General features: G+C 32.2%; 1 protein-coding gene across 2 annotated transcripts in view; it reads left to right on the forward strand.

Moving 5' to 3' along the window:
* The window catches only part of NCAM2 (neural cell adhesion molecule 2), a 589,167-nt gene that overhangs the window by 297,963 nt on the left and 271,472 nt on the right, over positions 1-19,732 (forward strand). For both annotated transcript variants that reach the window (XM_058296115.1, XM_058296117.1), the window contains exons 2-4: positions 10,191-10,265; positions 13,683-13,889; positions 14,970-15,113. In XM_058296115.1, coding sequence (XP_058152098.1) covers positions 10,191-10,265; positions 13,683-13,889; positions 14,970-15,113 — 426 coding nt within the window. The remainder of the gene's footprint in view (positions 1-10,190; positions 10,266-13,682; positions 13,890-14,969; positions 15,114-19,732) is intronic.

Below are 19,732 nucleotides of genomic sequence, written 5' to 3' on the forward strand. Positions count from 1 at the left end.
GTCAGATGTATGATTTCAGATTTGTCAATTTTATAAATACCATTATTGCTGACCTTAATCTGGAGAAAAACTCTACGTAGTTGTGGTAGACAAAAAACTTACATAGCATTCCAGAGAATTAGGAACTAGCCCAATGCTAATACTCTCCTTAATTTAATTTACTACTACATGGTATTAGCAGTGATTCAAAATTTTACATGATGTTCTATCAAGGCAGTTAATAACTTACATGTCTAAGTGGTGCCTTTTGAAATAAACTTGGATTGGATGTAGTGCTTGGGCTTAGCTGCCTCTTCATGATATTTTAGCTTTAATTAAATGTCATACTCAAAATAAGTGATGAATGAGCTATACCTCGTCTTGTAATGGACTCAGAGCCTTACTACCTCATAAGCACAGATTGCTTCACACATCATTCAGACATCCCCAGCCCAATTGGCATAAAGGAATATGTTCTATTTTTATTTACATAAAGTGATATAAGAGAAAGGAGAGGCTTTAAAACAAAAGAAAAAAACAACAACAAAAAATTGGCAGATGGTTATATTGTCTTATTGCTCCCTGTTTTATAAATATTAAAGTACCATATGTAATGATTTTATTTTATTAATAAACTATTTTTCTGAGGAGTACTTCTGTACAATAAAGTGTTTGGAGTTGCAACTGCAACTGTTTAAGAGTTCCTTTTTAAACATATTGCATGTCTCTAATTCTATGCAATATATTTTAGGAAAATATAATTTTGCCTGCTTTGAAAACAGCAACAATAAAAAAAAAACATTTAAATCAGCATACACTTCATTTCAGAAATATTTCTTCTTTAGTTTGATACATTCACTGTAATTTCTTGGTAATCCTGGATTTTAGGTATTTGACATATAGAGATTTTCAATATATTCAAATGACTTTTTACTCAGTGCTGTTTCAATGACTGATCAGAGCTTAGTGATCATAAAATATATTATCTGACCATCATAATATTCCAAAGCTCAACATTTCCTGACATGTCCTTATGGACCTTCTTACCTTTATCATCATTATTTTTTATCCTGTTTGCCCTTTCTTTTCATCCATTAACCTCTTTGTGACATCAGTTATATTTTGAATACCACTATTTTGGATGACATTGTTGTACATTTTATGTATACATGAAAATTCCATGTATGTGTTACTGACTCAAAATTGCATGACTATAAACACTCTTAAATCAAAGTTCATATAATTATGTCACTAATATAATATAGGCAATTAATTATAATTTAGCAATGTATCCTTTCTCTAAAATATGTTGGCCTATCTATAATAAAAATAGTCTGAAGTTGCTTTTTACTGGATTCAACTTTAAAAAAAAAGTTATTATAGCCAAAATGTAAAATCTAGCTTAAATAAAAAGAGTTATGGAGAAATATGAATAAGAAATGTTTTAGTTTTTCTTTTGTTTTTATTTTGCTTTGCTTTACTTTACTATAGTATCACCTCACTTTTTAAAAATATAGCATGGACTACCTTCAGACCCTGTGCTGGGAGAGCAGGCTAAGATGAATAAAGAGTACAGACAGTCACAGTTTTCCAAGATTGGAGAAAAATAGGTGTGTGTAGAAAACTGAGCATATGTTAACTGTTACTGGAACACAGTATGAAATTTAAAATAACATCACTTAAGACCACCATATATATGTTTGCCATAAAATGTATCTAGAACTCCAAGACAAGAAAGCAAAGCAGAGACTGCTAAGAAACACAAATATTAGTGGAGAGGTGGAGGAAGAGACATAACCAAAATGACTGAAAAAGGGGGGAAAAATCATAAAAATGAGTGGAGAAAAAAGATGGAGGGGTCAATGAAAGGACAAGTTAAAGAACAAAGGAGTCAGCAGTGCTGAAACTTTTAATAAGTCATATAAAATAAATGATGAAAAGTTATTATTGGATTTGAAAATCGGAAAGTTATTTTGACCTTATGAACATCAAACTGATTAGTAGAAGGGTGATGACAAAAATAAATTGTAATAGAATAAAGAATGATTGCAAATCTGGAAAATTCTTTCATAAAGAAAGGATAGACAATAGTATCTTAAGAAAAATGCAGAGAAAAAGGCAGGTTTTTTTTTTTTCATATGATTTTGTTATTTTGTTTTGTTTTGTTTGCTCCTCCCTCCCTCCCTTCCTTCCATTTTTTATAGCATGACAGGAAGGTGCCAATAGGAAAAAAAGGGGAGGGGGGCATTGAGGAGGTAGACTAGTTACTCTTTTTTTCCCCCTTTAAGCTTTTCAAGATAAAATGCCCACATTTATTGTTCTGATAGCTCCCCACTACACATCGAAGGTGTTTCATTAAGGGCTACTACCATCAGAGCTGCTACAAAGATGCATTTTCACTGTGGTTAAGACTTCATAGCCAACTAACCCCAAAGAAGCCTGAAAGGGTTTTATTCCGGTTTTGGAAGATCTTGGTGTAGAGAAAACATATCAATGCGGAGAAAAGAGCTTTGCTTCTCAAATTCAAGAGAAAGCATGAACGAATCTATTGATTTTTCTCTGAGACAGTCCTCAGAGTGCCCATGAGGAATCCCTTTCCCTTCCTGCCACATGTCTGGGTGAGGGGAGAGGGAAGGGGTAGAAAAGTGCTGGTAGTGGAGCAGGCGAGCCTGCTGATGCTGGCGGTTCCACTTCTCTTCTGCTGGTGGTTGTCGGTGTCTTCTCTGGCAGCGGTGCCAGCGTGACAGGGGGGAAGGGGTCACCCGCCAATCACCTCTTCTTGAAGCCATATGTTTTGTGTTTATAGAAGAGATCAGTCGTAGAGCTTCCCAAATTGACAATCTTTGGGCAGCCGTCTCTCCTTCCCTTGGATGGTGCCCTCCTTACAATAAGCATCAGAGACTCCACCAGGTACAAGGCATAGTTACATTCTTCACACAGGCACACCAGGCTGCAGGGATGCACATAGAAAGCACGGATCATACACTTGCCGTCACATTTTTTCACACAGTCTTCCAATGGCAACACCAGCCTGCCTGCGGCAAAAGATCAAAGCCGAATTGCGCCACAGCATCTACTTAAGCCCGCTGTCCCAGACCAGTTATTCTTAACTAACAATGATGATGATGGACAGTGGCCAGCTCAAGGAACAGAGAGAATCTTCAACTGCAAGCAAGATAGTCCCATCCACCTGCCAGATGAGATCTAAGTCCCCTCTCAGCTGGAGGCGGAATGAGCCTCACTATGGCGGAATGCTCACACTGGGGAATGAATGATGGACTAGACTCGACTTACTGTTATTCTACCATAGAAGTATTGTGATTCTAGCAATGGAAGAACTTTTGTCATTGATGTAGAAGCAGTGGCCACTGGAAGTTCTGGGGGGAGAGGGAAGGAAAAATAGGTGTAATATGTGGGCATTTTTGGTACTTGGGAAATGTCCTGAAAGACATTGCAAAGACAGATAGATAGCCATTGTGTATCTTGTCATAATTTACAAAATTGTGTAGGAGAGAGTGCAAACTACAATATTGTAAACTATAAGCCACACTTAGTGGCAATGCTCCAAAAAAGGAAAGGAAAAAAAAAAAAGAAGATCAAGGTGACTGTTGCAACTGATTGGGCTTCTGGCACATGACTGGGAAGATTGAATCTCAGATAGAAGGAAAAACACTTATTTTCCTAGCATAAGATGGCAAGGCTAGGAAAGTTTGCATAAGAGTACAAAGTGTAGAATTGGCAGGGAGTTACACTAAAGAGTTTAACCCTATCTTCTTATCATAATTAGGTTAAAATATAAATAATTTGCTTTGACAAAACTTTTATGCTCTTTTATTTTCTTAAAATATTGGCAATACAACATTTCCTTTAAATGTTCCACAAAGTTCTGAATTTTCTTAGTTTTTGGATATTGAGACTCCAATAACACATTTAAGCTGTTATAATATCCTAAAATGAAACAGAAATAATAAAAAGGTAGTGAAGAATGAAATAAATTATGTACATAGTTATCTTGGAGGAGATAAAAATTTTAAGATATGCTTTCAATGAAAAAATATAAAATCATACTTCTTTAATAAAAATCAATGATTTATAGGGACCTTCTGTGAATAAGACTCCTTATAATTAGAAGGTAAGTGCCTTATACATCGATCTCCCTCAGGGAAAAAAAAAGGGCTTGCAAGCCCTTGGTTACAAGTCATTGTACCAAGATAAACCAATGCCTTAAGTTATCTCTACAAAATGTTGGAATTCTAAGTGAATTCAACAGCTGCTTTGTGTCAGGCAGGCAATAGACTAAGTTGTTTTTTTTTTTTTTTTAATCTCTACAGGTGATAAACTGGCCATTCGAATGCCACTGTTAAATGTTGTATCAGGTTGCAAAGGGCTCTTGATCCCCTGATGAAACTTAGAAATGCCAATGACTTCATTAAGTTCATATTCCTGTAAAATAAGAAAGTCCCTTTTGAATATCTGCTATTTGGTCTGCATGCTTGCTTAAATTATAAATGCTAATTGCATCTTTGTTAGGATAGCAGTTATCTTTGTTATGTTTCCTATGTTCCAGTTGGAAGAATAATTTCATTATGAAGTAAATGGCAGCTTCATATTTTCCCTTTCATTAGTTCCTCTTCAGAAATTCTTTCTTATATGTGTGACCATTGTGTCACAGAAGTAGAAAATCTTGACAATTTTGATATTTTCCCTTATCTGTAGTGCTCGGATTGATCTCAGATATAAATCATTTTGAATTTTTGTGGCATCCATTCTTAACTTTCCATATTCTTGGCTACCAACCAATCCAGCTATTCATTACAACATACCGTAAATTGCTTCTTCCCCTCCATTCAATTTTCACCATCCTACCTCCTGACTAATCTTTACTGAAGGTCAATTTTATCATGTTGATTTCTCTTTTTAGAGAATTAATAGGCAGAATTTTAAGTCCAGATATTTATCCATAGCTTTTGAGACCACCCAGAGACCTTTCCTAAGCTAGTTCTCCAATGCTATTAATATTACCTATCAATATTATACATGTGTTTAAACACATCTGTATTGAGTAATATGCTTTGGATAAACCCTTGACCACTTTATCTTATATGACCTAGAATGTCCTCCCCTTTATTTTATTCCAATAACTATCCAAACTTTTTTATCTTTTCAAGTTTTCTTTTTTTTCTTTTTTCTTTGCCCTCCATAAAGCATTCATGATCATAATTCTCCTGGTCATATTTGATGTATACCACTTCATTTTATTTCTTATCTTTTTAATGAAACATTGTCTTCTCAAATAATGTATAAGTCCCTTAAATTAGGAACTATGGCTTATTATTTGTGCATGTCATAGCATACAGAAGAATGATTTGCAAAATGAATATAGTCATATAGATAATGATTGTAAGAAGTAAGTTTTAATTTATCCAACTATTTTAATATTGGTTTTAGATACTTTGCTTTGAGAATTATTTACAGAAGACATAAATTTATCATGGTTTCATTTCTGAATCCGTGCATTTAAAAGATTTTCTTAAGTATGAACTCCTTGAAAAGGTATAAACTGACATTTATGACTGTTCAATGCTAATTCTTTTATTTTTTTATTTTTTTATTATTGATTCTGTAAAAATATTACATTAAAAAAAATATATGAGGACCCATTCAACCCCACCACCCCACCCCACCACTCCCCCCCCAGCAACACTCATTCCCATCATCATGACACATCCATTGCATTTGGTAAGTACATCTCTGGGCACCTCTGCACCTCATGGTCAATGGTCCACATCATGGCCCATACTCTCCCCCATTCCATCCAGTGGGCCCTGTGAGGATTTACAATGTCCGGTGATTGCCCCTGAAGCACCATCCAGGGCAGCTCCAAGTCCCAAAGACGCCTCCACATCTCGTCTCTTCCTGCCATTCCCCATACCCATCAGCCACCATGTCCACTTTTCCCAATCCAATGCCACCTTTTCGCTAATTCTAATACAAAATATGTTGACTGATTTATAAGAAAGATGAATATTTAAGCATTAACACTCATTATACACAGTGAGTCTATTTAACATTATACCCATGAGAGCCTTCTTCATAGGCATTATATCAATTCCAAATACATAAAAGGAGTAAAACATAAAAAGATTTTTCAGCATCAGTGAATGCCATTTTATTATGACATATCAATATCAAATAGAAATTTTAATTAGAAATGCCTAATATCTTTTCTTCTAAATAAAATAAAAACCCATACAAATATCCAGGTCTCTTTCTTTGTACCTAATAGAAAAACCTGAGATGTAGAAAATATTAAATAGACGTAAAATTTACTATACCATTCTTTTCCTCTCTGATCATAAATTTTTGGCATTAGGAAACCAATTTAATATTCAACTGACATTTCAGTACAAAATAAGACAGTTGTAGGTAGCTTCAGGTCAAGATTAATCACATGGAATTCTAATGTTAAATTACTAGAGCAATGGTTAGGCATGGCCTTAAATTTTAGTTATTCAGATGTTTCCTCATAGGTACTTTTAATATATTTCTGAAGGTCATTTAGAGCAATTCTGGTCATTGGCAAATGTATTAGATAATTTTATGTTTTCAATACACTCTTTTAAATACCTGAAACATGAGACTGTGCCCAGTCACCAAAATGTCTGTGAAAATTATGTTCTTGATTAATGAATTAATTGATAGTTTGTAATAATGAAAAATTAACCAAGAATTTTAATATAGATGAACTAATTAATTCCATGCTCAATTTAATTTTATTATAATAAAATTATATTATTTATTATACCCATCAGATCAGTATAAAAATTGTCCAGAAATGCATTTGACTTTTAAAGTGCCTACATCTTTTAAGTTCTGTCTTTTCTGTGAAATGTACTTAGAAAAGCTTATTTATTCCAGTTGTCAAAATGTAGGAATTATCTGAGTAATAATTGACAGAATTTTGCTCAAACTCTCTGATATCCTTAAATTCAATTTAAGGTACTGGAGTTATTCAAATATTATTTTTCTGTACTCTCAATTTTGTTAAGTGTTTGCCCATTATTCTGCCACCTAGTCATATTTTATCAGTTTAGGAGAAACAAATGTGAGGTTGTTAAGAGCCCTGACTTCCTGGTATTTATATTCAAATAGGGTAGAGAAATGAATACTATAATAAACAATGTAAGTTTATTTTGTTTAGTGACAAGGTCCACTGATCAAATATATTTATTTACTTATGCAAATACATTTGAGAATGTTTTTTTAAGGTTATTGGCATTTTAGTTTTGCATTGAGGAGAGAATGTAGTTTTCTATGAGGGGAGGTGAAAAAGGGAGGTAAGGGTAGGGGAAACAGTTTAACAGTTTGAGCAAATGCACAAGGGTGGTAAAGTGTGAGTCAGTGGGGCATGGGGTATAATTAATGCTAGTTGTCTACAGCTGCAGAAGCTGCAGAATTAACTAGAAAAAAACTTGGAAAGATAAGTGTTCTTTCAATGAAAGTTAGTGTAATAATTAGTTCACTTGGCACAGAAAATTTAGTTTGAAAAATTTTCAGTAGGAGAGTGGAATTAAAGACAGTTTTAGAAATGTGTGCTTTCAGCAGCTTGAGAAACACTTTGGAGGGGAGAGAAGTTAAAGAGATCACAGTCAGAAAAAGAAATCTGGAGGCTGGTGAAATATCTGATTAAAATTAATGAAGCATGCATTAGGGAAACAACATTTGAAATGAACAAGAATGGATATAAGAGATATTTCAGAGCTGATGGTGCCAGGAGTTGGAAATTGAATAATGGGGGACCAAAAAATGGAACTATGGAGAGTGTAGAAGATTTTGGGGGAAGGGAAACAGATTTATTTTGCACGTACAAAGTTTGAAGTTTAAGTGTGCTATCCAATGGAATGTTAGCTGAGGGTTGGATATTTCAGAATTAGATCTCGGCAAAGGTTAGACCAAAGATCAATAAAGAAAGGACATTAATGCCATGAAACAGGAAGGAACAAAATTATAATTTTCTTTTTCTTTCAAATTTATAACCTCTTTTCTGCCCCCTTCCTGACTATCCTTAGGTATGCTTGAGCCTTTTCCAATTTATAAAATCCCTGCTCCCTCGATGAAAACTTTGGATCCCAATAACGCCTTTATCTCTTCAGATTTACGTTTATTAAGAGGATAATCTCAAATTCCTCAAGCTCTTCTGACATCTGCCTTCTGTTAACTCCATTTCATTTAAACTAAATTCACTGAGGGGACTATTTAATTCTTATAAAATAAAAAAAAATTCTATTCTGTAATTTCTCACTAGAATTAGCATTGTTTATAGTTTGAAGATACTCTCTTGTCCCTTGATTCTAATTTTCTTCCCATTCTTTTAGCCTTTTGCTTCTCTTTACCTGTTTCTTCTGACATAATAAATTTAATTCAACATTTATTTAGCACCTACTGCCAAATGCTTTTTGAATATTAAGGAAATATAAATAAAAAATAGGACCAGAAGCTCAGAGATGAGAAGAAATCTATCAAGTCCAGCTTAGGTTTCCCAGAGATGTTTCCTAAAAAAGGAATAAGAATTAATTAGGAGAAGATGGGGAATATGAGGAAATATATTAATATATTAAAGGGCTTAAGCAACATATGTGACTATCTCCTGAGTAAAATTTTTTTCCCTTTCTTATATTTTTTATTTCACTTTTTATTTTCTTAAACATTTCAACATCCTTACACTTCCTTCTTAGTCTAAAAACTCCATTATTTGAAATTTCATGGGTCTTTTTCTTCTATTTGTTCTTTCAACTGACTCTTGCTTACAGTGCTTTCTTTCACTACGGACATTATAAGGTCATAATGTAAATTAAGATTAAACAGAGCTTCATTTATGAAACCCTGAGTAGTTTGAACTATGACATACTTCCTGTGAATAAGATTTATGTTGCTCCTGTCACGTAGCTGAGAGGCTTACATGAGATCACCTTGTCATAAGGTCTTTCAATTTGGGTTTTCTGAAAGAACACGTTTATAATGAAAATCCCAAATTCAGAATTAGGCAGAATGGTTGCTAGTATATTTAAGGAGAAACAATATTCTCCCACCTAGCCTGAGAAAGACAAGTTTCCTTGTCATCTTCCTTTGCCAGTGGGTGGAATTATTCTATGTCCTCCTTATACTGAGGGGAATCATACTCTGGATCTGAGTTATGTGGTTTCTCGTGCTGCTTTTTGTTCTGGACAAATTTTGATTTTATCCCAGTTCAGCCTGTGCTTACCAAAACAAGTTTTTGGTTATAGTGGTCAACGAATGTCCAGTGATGCCTTGTGCTCTATTTATATATATATATATATATATATATACATATATATATATATATATATATATATATATATTTTTTTTTTTTTTTTCTTTCCTCCAGGCCTTTTCATTGACTAAAAGCTCAGTTATGCATTTCCCAGTTATGCATTTCTGGGAGTAAGAGATGGTGAGAAAGGTGTTTAGGGAATGTTCATAGTATATCGTTCAACATATTTTTAGAAATATGCCTGCAAATTTGTATTAAAACATAATTTTAATTATGTGCTAAAATTCTAGAATAATTAGCATTTTTTTTTCAAATTTACTAACAACAAATGTGTTTAAAAAGTTTAACATCTTCACTCTCTAATTGTCATTGTCCTGGTTTTCCACATTTTATCTTGTAAAAATGAATATTCAACCCCTTTCCTTATGCCATGCTGTCTTCTTTCCTGTGCATGTCCCTTTTTACACAAATATATCAGTAGCTGGTCAAACTGTCGTTCATGTATATTTTCATTGTAATTATAATGTAGGTTTCACTCTTTCAAAATTTTTAACTGTTGAGCAAATGTTTTCCTCAGCTATTGCCCAATCTGGTTGCACATATAAGTCTTAGCCTATGAACAGATAATGGATGTCTGAGCATGAATTTCCTCATTTAGTTGACTAATAGAAGTCCATATTAGCTTGAATAAGTGCTGAATTTGATTTGGTTGTTGAAGTGCATAATAATGAAATAGATACAATTTAGTTTGATTGTGTTTTTTAAAATTCCCTTTTGTTTTAGGTAATAAGAACTTTAGGAGACAAAATAACTGTTCTTTGAACAGTATTGTTTAAGCATCATATATTAAAATCTTAAAACTCATGTTTGAAATCACAATTAATTGTTACTCCAAGTGTATTCTTTTTTTTTTTTTCAGCTCTTCTTCAAGTGACAATTTCACTTAGCAAAGTAGAGCTTAGTGTGGGTGAATCTAAATTCTTCACATGTACAGGTATGTATAATTTTATAAAGATTTTCAATCACTCCTTTTATGCTTTAATTATTTATAAAATATGTTGGGTAAAGTTTAAGTAGTAAAAACTTAGTTTTCTAAAAATAACATATTACCATTAGATTTATAATGATGAAAAAGTATTATCGTGTTTGAAATATTAGACACCATGGATTTTATTTCCATTCACTCAAGTTATTAATGTTGACTGCCAAACCAATCAGTTTATTTATTTTGAAAGTAACTTGTTATCAAATATAATCCATGCATAATAACTTTAGAATAAATTTAAATTTTATTTCAATCTAAACAGTCATGCTAGGATGAATGTAAAGAAAATAACTGAACTATCTTTATAAATATGCTATGAATAAATCAGATATGACACACAGTATCATAGTTATACTCGAATGAAAATTTTAGAACATGGAAAATTAAATGCACCCCTTTGTTTGATTTTTTTGTTTCTTTGTTTGTTTGTTTTTTTGAGGTACTGGAGGTCAGGGATTGAACTCAGGACCTCATTTGTGGGAAGCCAGTGCTCAACCACTGAGCCACATCAGCCGTCTGAGTTGGTCATTTCATTTGTTTTGCTTGTTGTTTGTTTGTTTTAGGAGGCACCAGGAAAGGAACCTGGGACCTCCCATGTTGGAAGCAGGTGCTCAACTGCTTAAGCCACATCCACTCCCCAAATGTACCCCTTTGAAATGCTAATATGTTTTTTTAATTAGCAAGTTATATAACCAAGCAATCGTTTGCCAGGTTTTTGTGACTGTTAAGCAAAAGTATCATATACCATGATAACCTGTGGAAATATTGTAGGCCTCATTCAGTTTAATCAGATACATGCAGAATTTTTTCACACAACCTATAAATACTTAGATATAAAATGAAAGTTCAACATATTACGTAATTCACAAATAAATACAGTCTAATTCTATTTATAGTCATCAGATTACTTTTTATGCAAGAAGCCTTACTACCTAAACCTTTAAAAAATGAATATTCACTTAGAGCCAAACTTCCTGAGGAGAATATTTTAGATATTTTGCTTTCATTCATTATGTGAAAGCAATTCAAACCTTTGAAATAAAGTTGATATAAATTTATTTTTAAAAGTTGCCTTGCATATGACACGGTTTATAGTACTAAAATTAATAAACATAGAAAAAGTCATCATCATATTTATATTTATGTTCATAGTATAAAACATATATAATATACACATATATGTATATAAATTTGTGATATCACATCTTTTGAAAAAAAGCCCTCCATAAAGTCATAGATTCTTAACACATTTGCCTTCTTCAAGGTCTGAACTGATAGGTCTGTTGATAAATATTTTTGTATATTGGCAAAAACCCAAGAGATGTTTTTAAAGTTAATTATATTCATATTTTTTATAAATATAAACGCATACCCACATAGACACATAGCTTAACTGTATCTCATAATCACAGAATAATAAAATAGTTTAAAATTCAAATTTAAAAATGAAATTATATTCTTTTCATATATTTGCATATCACTATGATATAAATTGCATTATGTAATTAGTTCTGTATATATTAAACAATTTAAATTAAGATATAATTTTAAATTATGAATTAACGTCTTTCAGTTGTACTTTCGTTCTTAATAAGAAAACAAATTTTTTTTTTACATGAAGATGTATAATAAAGTCCCGTAATATACTAATGAAGATGTCCTTGTTTATGTTAAATATAATAATAAAACAAGAATCTAAAAATAAATATCTAGGAAACCTATACAAATAAAATTTGCATGTATTTTCTCCACTACATACGGGGTGATGACTATGTAGATAGAACTCTAAAGTGGCCAGATACCCTAAAACATAGACACGTAAAATTCAATAAAATAAATATATTAAATTAAAACTAGAAAGTAGTACTACTCCCCTAGAGCTACATGAAAGTGTGTCATGCAGAGCACATGGATTTTGATAGCTAAATCTTGAATAAAATAAATCTAATGGAATCTGCCCAATAGTATAATCTTACTAATAAAATAATATGAACTATTTCATTTTAAATTATTTATTAGAGTTGAAAACAATAAGAGAATTTTGACTGTTCTATGAAAATCCGGATAAACGTTCTACAACAAAGATCTCTGTATCATAATGAAATATTTCTCAGAATGTCCTATGTTACTTTATAAAATATATTTTGTATTGTGCAAATATAAAGTCATGCTCTTTTGAACTTTTTTTTTTTTGTAATTTCTCTATGGAGGGAGAAATAAATGCAACAACCCACTACTTCCTCAAAAAGACAATTGAGTTATTCTACAATCACTATAATTTTATGGTTCTACTCAGAAAAACTGAAGATAATATGTCCATCAATCACTTACACTTTAACAAAACATTCAAACTTTTTGCCCAAACACATATAATTTGTTATAAAATAGGATAATTTGTCTCTAAAACTGTTTCTTGGGGATAATGAAACTGAACAATTTTCTTCAAAGAGGTCCAGCAGGTATTAGTTAACTTTATACATTTCCCCAGATATTTTTGAGTTAATAGTGTATCCTTCTACCAAATATACTCCAAGTAATTAGGTGAAATACATCCTTTTGTTGACTAACAGCAAACACAGGAAGCTTCTGCTTTTGCAAAGAGGATAATAACCTAGATTCTGAATTGGAAAATTTAAATAAATGTTTACCTTGTAATGATTTGGTTGTAATTGCCTTTCAGTATAAGTATCATTTCAATGAATTCTAATTATCATATGACTAAATAGTTAACAGTTTTAGATTAAAATGATGAAACTACTCATTTCATTTGTGAAAAGAAAAAAAATAGGACTCCATTTTTAAATTAGTCATTGGTCTTATCTGTATAAGTTTAACAACTTGGGAAATTAACTCAAAATTCAGTGTCATCAAAATTCAGTGTTTTGCAAAATATTCTGTTTTTGTGAGCTCTGTGCTTTATCAAAGAAAAAAGATGCTACTAATTAACTTGACACTAGCTAAAAGAATTAAGTCATTGAAACATGTTTGTAATGATTTCTGCTCAGATGTATCTATCATGTTGTATTTATGTCTCATTCAGTGGTTAAGACAGTTTCAATATTTAAGTGTTATAATAATCCATGGATTGTTAAAGTTCATTCAGTTATCCTAGTTTAAATACCATACAGGAAGTAGCATATGAAACTTTTGGGCTTTTTTTACTCAAACAGGAATGAATCCTCTATGCTGGCTAAATGAGGATGAACATGTGTGCTAACATTTGTGTTTATTTGCAGATTTTCAGTCTTCTTCATATTTACATTTATTTCTAAGTTGTGAAAGGTTGTTACATAATCATGAATGCCAATGCCAAAACAAATACTTAAAACATGTTTTCAAACATTTCTTTGCCATGGCTCTTTCCAGCAATCGGTGAACCTGAGAGTATAGACTGGTATAATCCTCAAGGGGAGAAGATAATTTCAACACAGAGGGTGGTGGTGCAAAAGGAAGGTGTTAGGTCACGATTAACCATCTACAACGCAAATATAGAAGATGCAGGGATATATCGCTGTCAAGCAACAGATTCCAAAGGACAGACCCAAGAAGCTACAGTCGTTTTGGAAATTTACCGTAAGTCATGTGTTTATAAGTTTTGGTTGATTGAAATTTTGTTTTCTTATACAAATACAAGCAAATAAAATATATTTAATTATTTTTAAAGAGCTACTATTCCTTGAGAACTAGAAATGTTTCAGGCAATATTCTATGACATTTATTGATATCCGTTTGATTATATTTTACCATAGTGCATCTCTAAGATCTAATACATAAGTATAAATGTATAATGAGGCAAATTTGGTAGGTTAAAAAATATATACATGGGAATATTTTAAGTTTCTCATGCCTTAAGACCGTTTGGTATATAGAAAATAGTACCTTTTTTAGTGGTATGAAATTTACTGAGGTTACTTTGCCCATCTCAAAGGCCATGATTAGAACAAATGGAATTGCCTAGGTGATAGCCCTGAGAATGAGAATTGGGGAAAGGTCAGTGAACAAGGATACATGGAGAAAGATTCATACTTATCTAGCAGATAATAACATCTAGCAGGGATCATTCACCACCAGACACTTTCATTAACAAGGTTTTCCACATTTCCACTTTATTTTATGACTTGAGATTGATTGCCTGCTACCTTCCTTTCACCTTCTCACATTTAGGAACCATTAACCTCTTTAGGAACACTGCTGATGAAGCCTGACTCCCTGGCTTTGAAACCAGATTCTACCACTTATTTTTGTGACCAGGAGCAAATTGCCTTATCTTTCTGTCTTCAGTGACCCCTACAATTTCTAATTCACAAATGCCAAAAAATTAAATTAGAATGGTCAATTCATAGGCATAGTATATAGAATGATTTTTTATTATTTAAAATAATGTCAAAGAAAGATTCCTAGTTTTTTATTTGCAATGATAAAGAGAGCAAGGTTTTATTTTGCAAGAACAACAACTTACTTTAATGAAAAATTTTCACATATATGCATCCTATGGAATTCTATGCCCAAGAAATTAAGTGGAGGATGGTGAAAGATAAGGAAAGTAAAGTGTTATGAGGTTTCTAATTTATATGAGGAGGTCAGGAAGTTTTCTCGTAAGATTTCATTTGTCCAGAAATAGGTAGCCTGATTTGTTTTTCTCTCTTGCTCCAGAAAAACTGACTTTCAGAGAAATTGTATCTCCTCAAGAATTCAAACAAGGAGAGGATGCAGAAGTGGTTTGCCGAGTCAGCAGCTCACCTGCACCTGTTGTCAGCTGGTTGTATCATAATGAGGAAGTCTCCACTATTTCCGACAGTTAGTATTTTGGTAACTCCCTAAGTTATATGTTCTACTAGCACTGAAATTTTAAAAAGACTTAGTCTACCTGGATGAAAATAGAAAGTAGATTTTTACCACAAAGATCAAAGGACTACTTTGAGACCTAAATAAGGAATTGACAAACTAGAACTTGAGAGTCAAATCCAAACAGCCTGCTATTTTTGGTGAAGTGTTATTGGAACACAGCTATGCCGAATAAAGACACATTGTCCAAGACTGATTTTGTGCATTCTTTAAGAAGCTGCAACATCGATAGTTTGGCCTGCAAACCCTTAAATATTTGCTTTCTGGTGCTTTAGAGTAAAAGTTTGTCAATCCCTGCTGTAGCCTAAAGGAAAGATTAATATATTCCAAGCAGTACAAGGAAACCAAGTCAATGAAGGGGTCAGTCCTGATTTATTCAGATTCTACGTATTAAAGTACAACCATGATCTCTTGATCTGAATATTTATAAACTTAAAATGACATCAATATGAATCCTGTTTATTATTCTGGGACTGTGCTTTCAAGGACACCTATATGTTCTAAATATTATGGTAAGATGTGTATGTGGAAAATAGAGAAGTGCATTTATTCAAATTGTCCATGATTTTGATTTAGAATGAGCTCAAGCTCCAGAATAATATGACATCTGAAATTGAAAGCAAAATTTGCCTACATTATGCTACTTTACCATTGTGTATTGGGAGCATTTATAATTTAAGACATTTTTCAATGCACCTGCATTGTGGAGAGGTACAAAATAATTTAATCTTTTTGAATAATTTCCATTTTAGATGATTCTGTTTCATGTTTCTAAGAGCTGAAACTTCTACAGCGAAAAAGACAGAAAATAAACTTAGTACCTATTTTTGAATTTGTACAGAGTATTTATCATAATCATGTTCAATAGTCTTTTTATAAGTTTGAAAGAATTTTTCTAGACTCAGCATATCCAATGCTTGTCAGTTATTGACTAATATGTTTTTCTCTAACAATAAACTAATTAGAAATAATACTCTAGTTCCTCTTTTTTATTTTAACATAACTGCTTTAGATTTTTTTTTACCAAATTGTTTGGGTAGTTGTGCAACTTTTTTTTTCAGTTTTTTGTCTCTCAAAAATAAATAAAAAGCAATCTTTTATGGCAATTAAAAGACGATGACTAAACATTTTCAGATTGTCCTATCTGGCTTAATGTATACCTTGACCATAGGAAGGTTTGGAAATAACTTATATTTTTAAATGACAGAACAAAAGCCTCAAAGCAAAGATTGATGATCAAGTGTAGTTGTGAAGGTAGGTTGACTTATACTATACCTTTCACATTTTGTTCCCAGCATAGCTTGTTTGAATAATGCAAAGCTAGGCTTACATTTTTGCTCTTATCCTCTCCTTGGCCCTGAAGCTTTGAACAACTTTCCTAATGCTCTGTACCTAATTCATATTCTTCATCTGTAAACAATAATTATATCCATTATAAATAATGGATGCAAATTTTAAATAACGAATTAGACATATGATTAATATTTGTTCAGTGATGAATAACACATTGGACTCTATAGTAGAGGGTTCATAAATGGCATTTATCTTACTTATAATATCTTTTTTCATTCTTTCCCTTCGAGTTTTTCAATCTTGGTAATCAGTTATGGCAAAATTATATGCATTCAGGTAGACATAGAACCATAAAATCCATAGTAGGGAAAGTGATGGGATTTTAACCTAACACTGAATTTCTGAGTAAACAAAACAAAAAAGTATTTTTCTTTTGATACATGGCATAAAAGGATGCAAGTAATATGTAAGAATGGGCCAATTTTCTAACTTTGTAGTATTAGAGGAAGTTGCCATGTAGTATATTATCATAAAATTTGCACATCCATAAAGTATTTATAATTAAAATCTTGACATGACTATATCTTATATGATCCCTTTTAAAAAGCTAATTGAATAAGATTAGATATATATAACTATGGAGAGAACATGTGTGAGAATTTAGAATGATATATTGGATCCAGTTTTGCTACAACTTGTTACAGAGTGTAGTTTAGAGAATCCAAATAAAAGAATGTAAGTTTAAAATACACACCTCCTTAGCTATACTTTTGATCGCAGTTGTGTAGGAGATGTTTCAAAATTAAAATTCCTATAAAATACTTGAAGTGAAAGTTTTCCATGTTGCTGATTGAAAGGAGATCCACATGATAAAGAATCCAAGGATTTGGGTGTAAAGATGACATTTTGTTATAAAAATTGAATATCTTAGTTGTAGTATCATACTGACAGATGGCTATACTATTAACAGATGCCCACTCAACCCTTACCTGTTTGAAAGTTGTCTTTCAAACTTCCTCTATGCTTTGATAATGTCCAGTTGAAGTACACTTCCTGGATCAAAAAGCATGAATAAAATCATCTTGTTCTATTAAAGTTTAAAGTATTCTACTTCTAGTATAAAAGACTCATTCAACAGTTATTGAATACAACATATTCTAGCTACTGTGCTAGCTTTTGGTGATTCAGGGATAAGTAGTTCATTCCCTTTAAAATAGCAATAGTTTAATACTAACATTCCCACAAAAAGACAGAAATACAAATAGGTAAATCAGTGAGAACAAAATATGTTAAGGATTATGATAAGGAAAGTCCAGACGATGATGAAAAATATATACCTAATCTAATTAGGGCAGGGGAGGGATTAAAGAGAAATCTTTTGGGGAGAAATGACCTTTAAATAATTAATAGGGATTAGCCAGACAAAGAGTATTTCAGGACAAGAGAATGCTTTGTGCAACAGCCCAAAAAAGAAAGACAGCTGGTTGTCACATTCCAGAAAACAGAATAGGTTCAAGATAACTAGCACAGGATAACTAGAAATTATAGTATATGTTTAGATATAATATATATTCTAATTGATAAATATAACTAGATTTTGTTAAGAGACTAATAAGAAAGGAAGCTGGAGAGGAATGCTGAGCCAAAACACAGCCTTGACTTTTCGAGAAGCAGTTTGGACTTTATTAAAATGGGTTTTAATCAAGACTGTGAAATGACCAGACATGTTAACTGCAGGCACAGAAAATAGTTATGATTCTAATGAAATAATTGTGAGGGAGATTGAGACTTAGACTAAGTAATGACAAAGGGAGAAGTAATGGGACATGGGGTGGATGGGTTATGGACACTCTCCCTTAGTTATGGTGATGGACCATTAAAGGATGACACAGAATCTGCTTGGACAACTAGTTCTATGAAGAGGCATTCACAGGAGAATGACAGCTGAGAAATTTCAGGAGGATATAGTGAACTATATTTTAGATATGCTGAGATTGAAGTACTTACAACCCTTCCAAGTAGGCATATCTGGTAGATTGTTAAATAGTTGACTCTGAAGCTCAGCAGAATGGTCTGGTCTGAAGAAAATGTGAGAGTCATCAAAAACAGATGGTCATTGAAGAAATACGAGTAGATGAGACCAAGCATGGAGTGTATGTTAGAATGAGAAGAAAAGATGAATTAAAAAAAAATGCTTGAGTCATAAAGCATATACCTTATTGGGTATTATCTGATTTCATTTCTTTTTCTTACTGTAATAATTAAAATGTGGGTTACATATAACTGAGAGAAACAGAAAATATGTAATAGTAAAATATTTCTAAATTCCATAACTGTGACTAAATGATTAAAATGACTACTTCAAATGTTTTCTAAAAACACACATTAATGATGAACATTGGTTTGATAGTTTGCTGTCAGTCCATGGACTTTACATACGTGTTTAGCATTTGGCATGCAATTTTCATATAGTTTATTTTCTGCATGGAGAAAGTTGATTTTATAGTAATTAATTAATTAAACCTTATATATATATTTATATTTAGCAGTTAAAGTTTTCTTAAACTTATACTGTTTTCTCATAGATAATAAAACTAATACATCAAAATGGGCCATATAAAACGGAACTTTTACAATTTAAGACACACTGATATATCCATGTCAAAAATATGTATTGCCTGGGTTGTAATTCTTTCCCTTTTTATATCAAATATTATATTCCTGATTAAAACCCTGCTTCACTTACTATTTTTCTTAATTCAATGATATATAACCATACAGAACATTATATTTTAAAGGCTGATAGACATTTTACTAATCTAGAAAATTCAATATTTCAATCATCTAGGTGTAATTTGGTGCCTTACTCTCTAATTTCTTTTTTTAGTTTTCAATTTACTACTGTTTCTCATTCTAATTTCCAACCACAGACTTGACTAGAATATCCTTTAAGTGGCTTTAAAATGTTATGGTATTTTAGGGGTCTTGCAGTACTGAAGGACTCCTTGTGAGTTTTATTTCAAAATTTATTTCCTTTAGTGAAAAAAATCCATGTATTTAATTTTTCAGAGGTAAAGATCTGCATAAACAGTTCTGCCTCTCTCCTCAGGATCACTCAATAGAACTTACAAACATTATGGAAAACCTTCAAACTCCTGGACTGTAAAGCCCACATGGCTGTAGCCTTATAATCATATTTTGTTTCGGAGGTGGCCTTTAAATCGATCACATTTCCACTTCTTATTATTTATTTCTTCTTAAACAACAAGGCTCTATTT

This window comes from Dasypus novemcinctus, chromosome 4 (genome assembly GCF_030445035.2).
Source record: "Dasypus novemcinctus isolate mDasNov1 chromosome 4, mDasNov1.1.hap2, whole genome shotgun sequence".
In the NCBI taxonomy this organism is placed as follows: domain Eukaryota; kingdom Metazoa; phylum Chordata; class Mammalia; order Cingulata; family Dasypodidae; genus Dasypus; species Dasypus novemcinctus.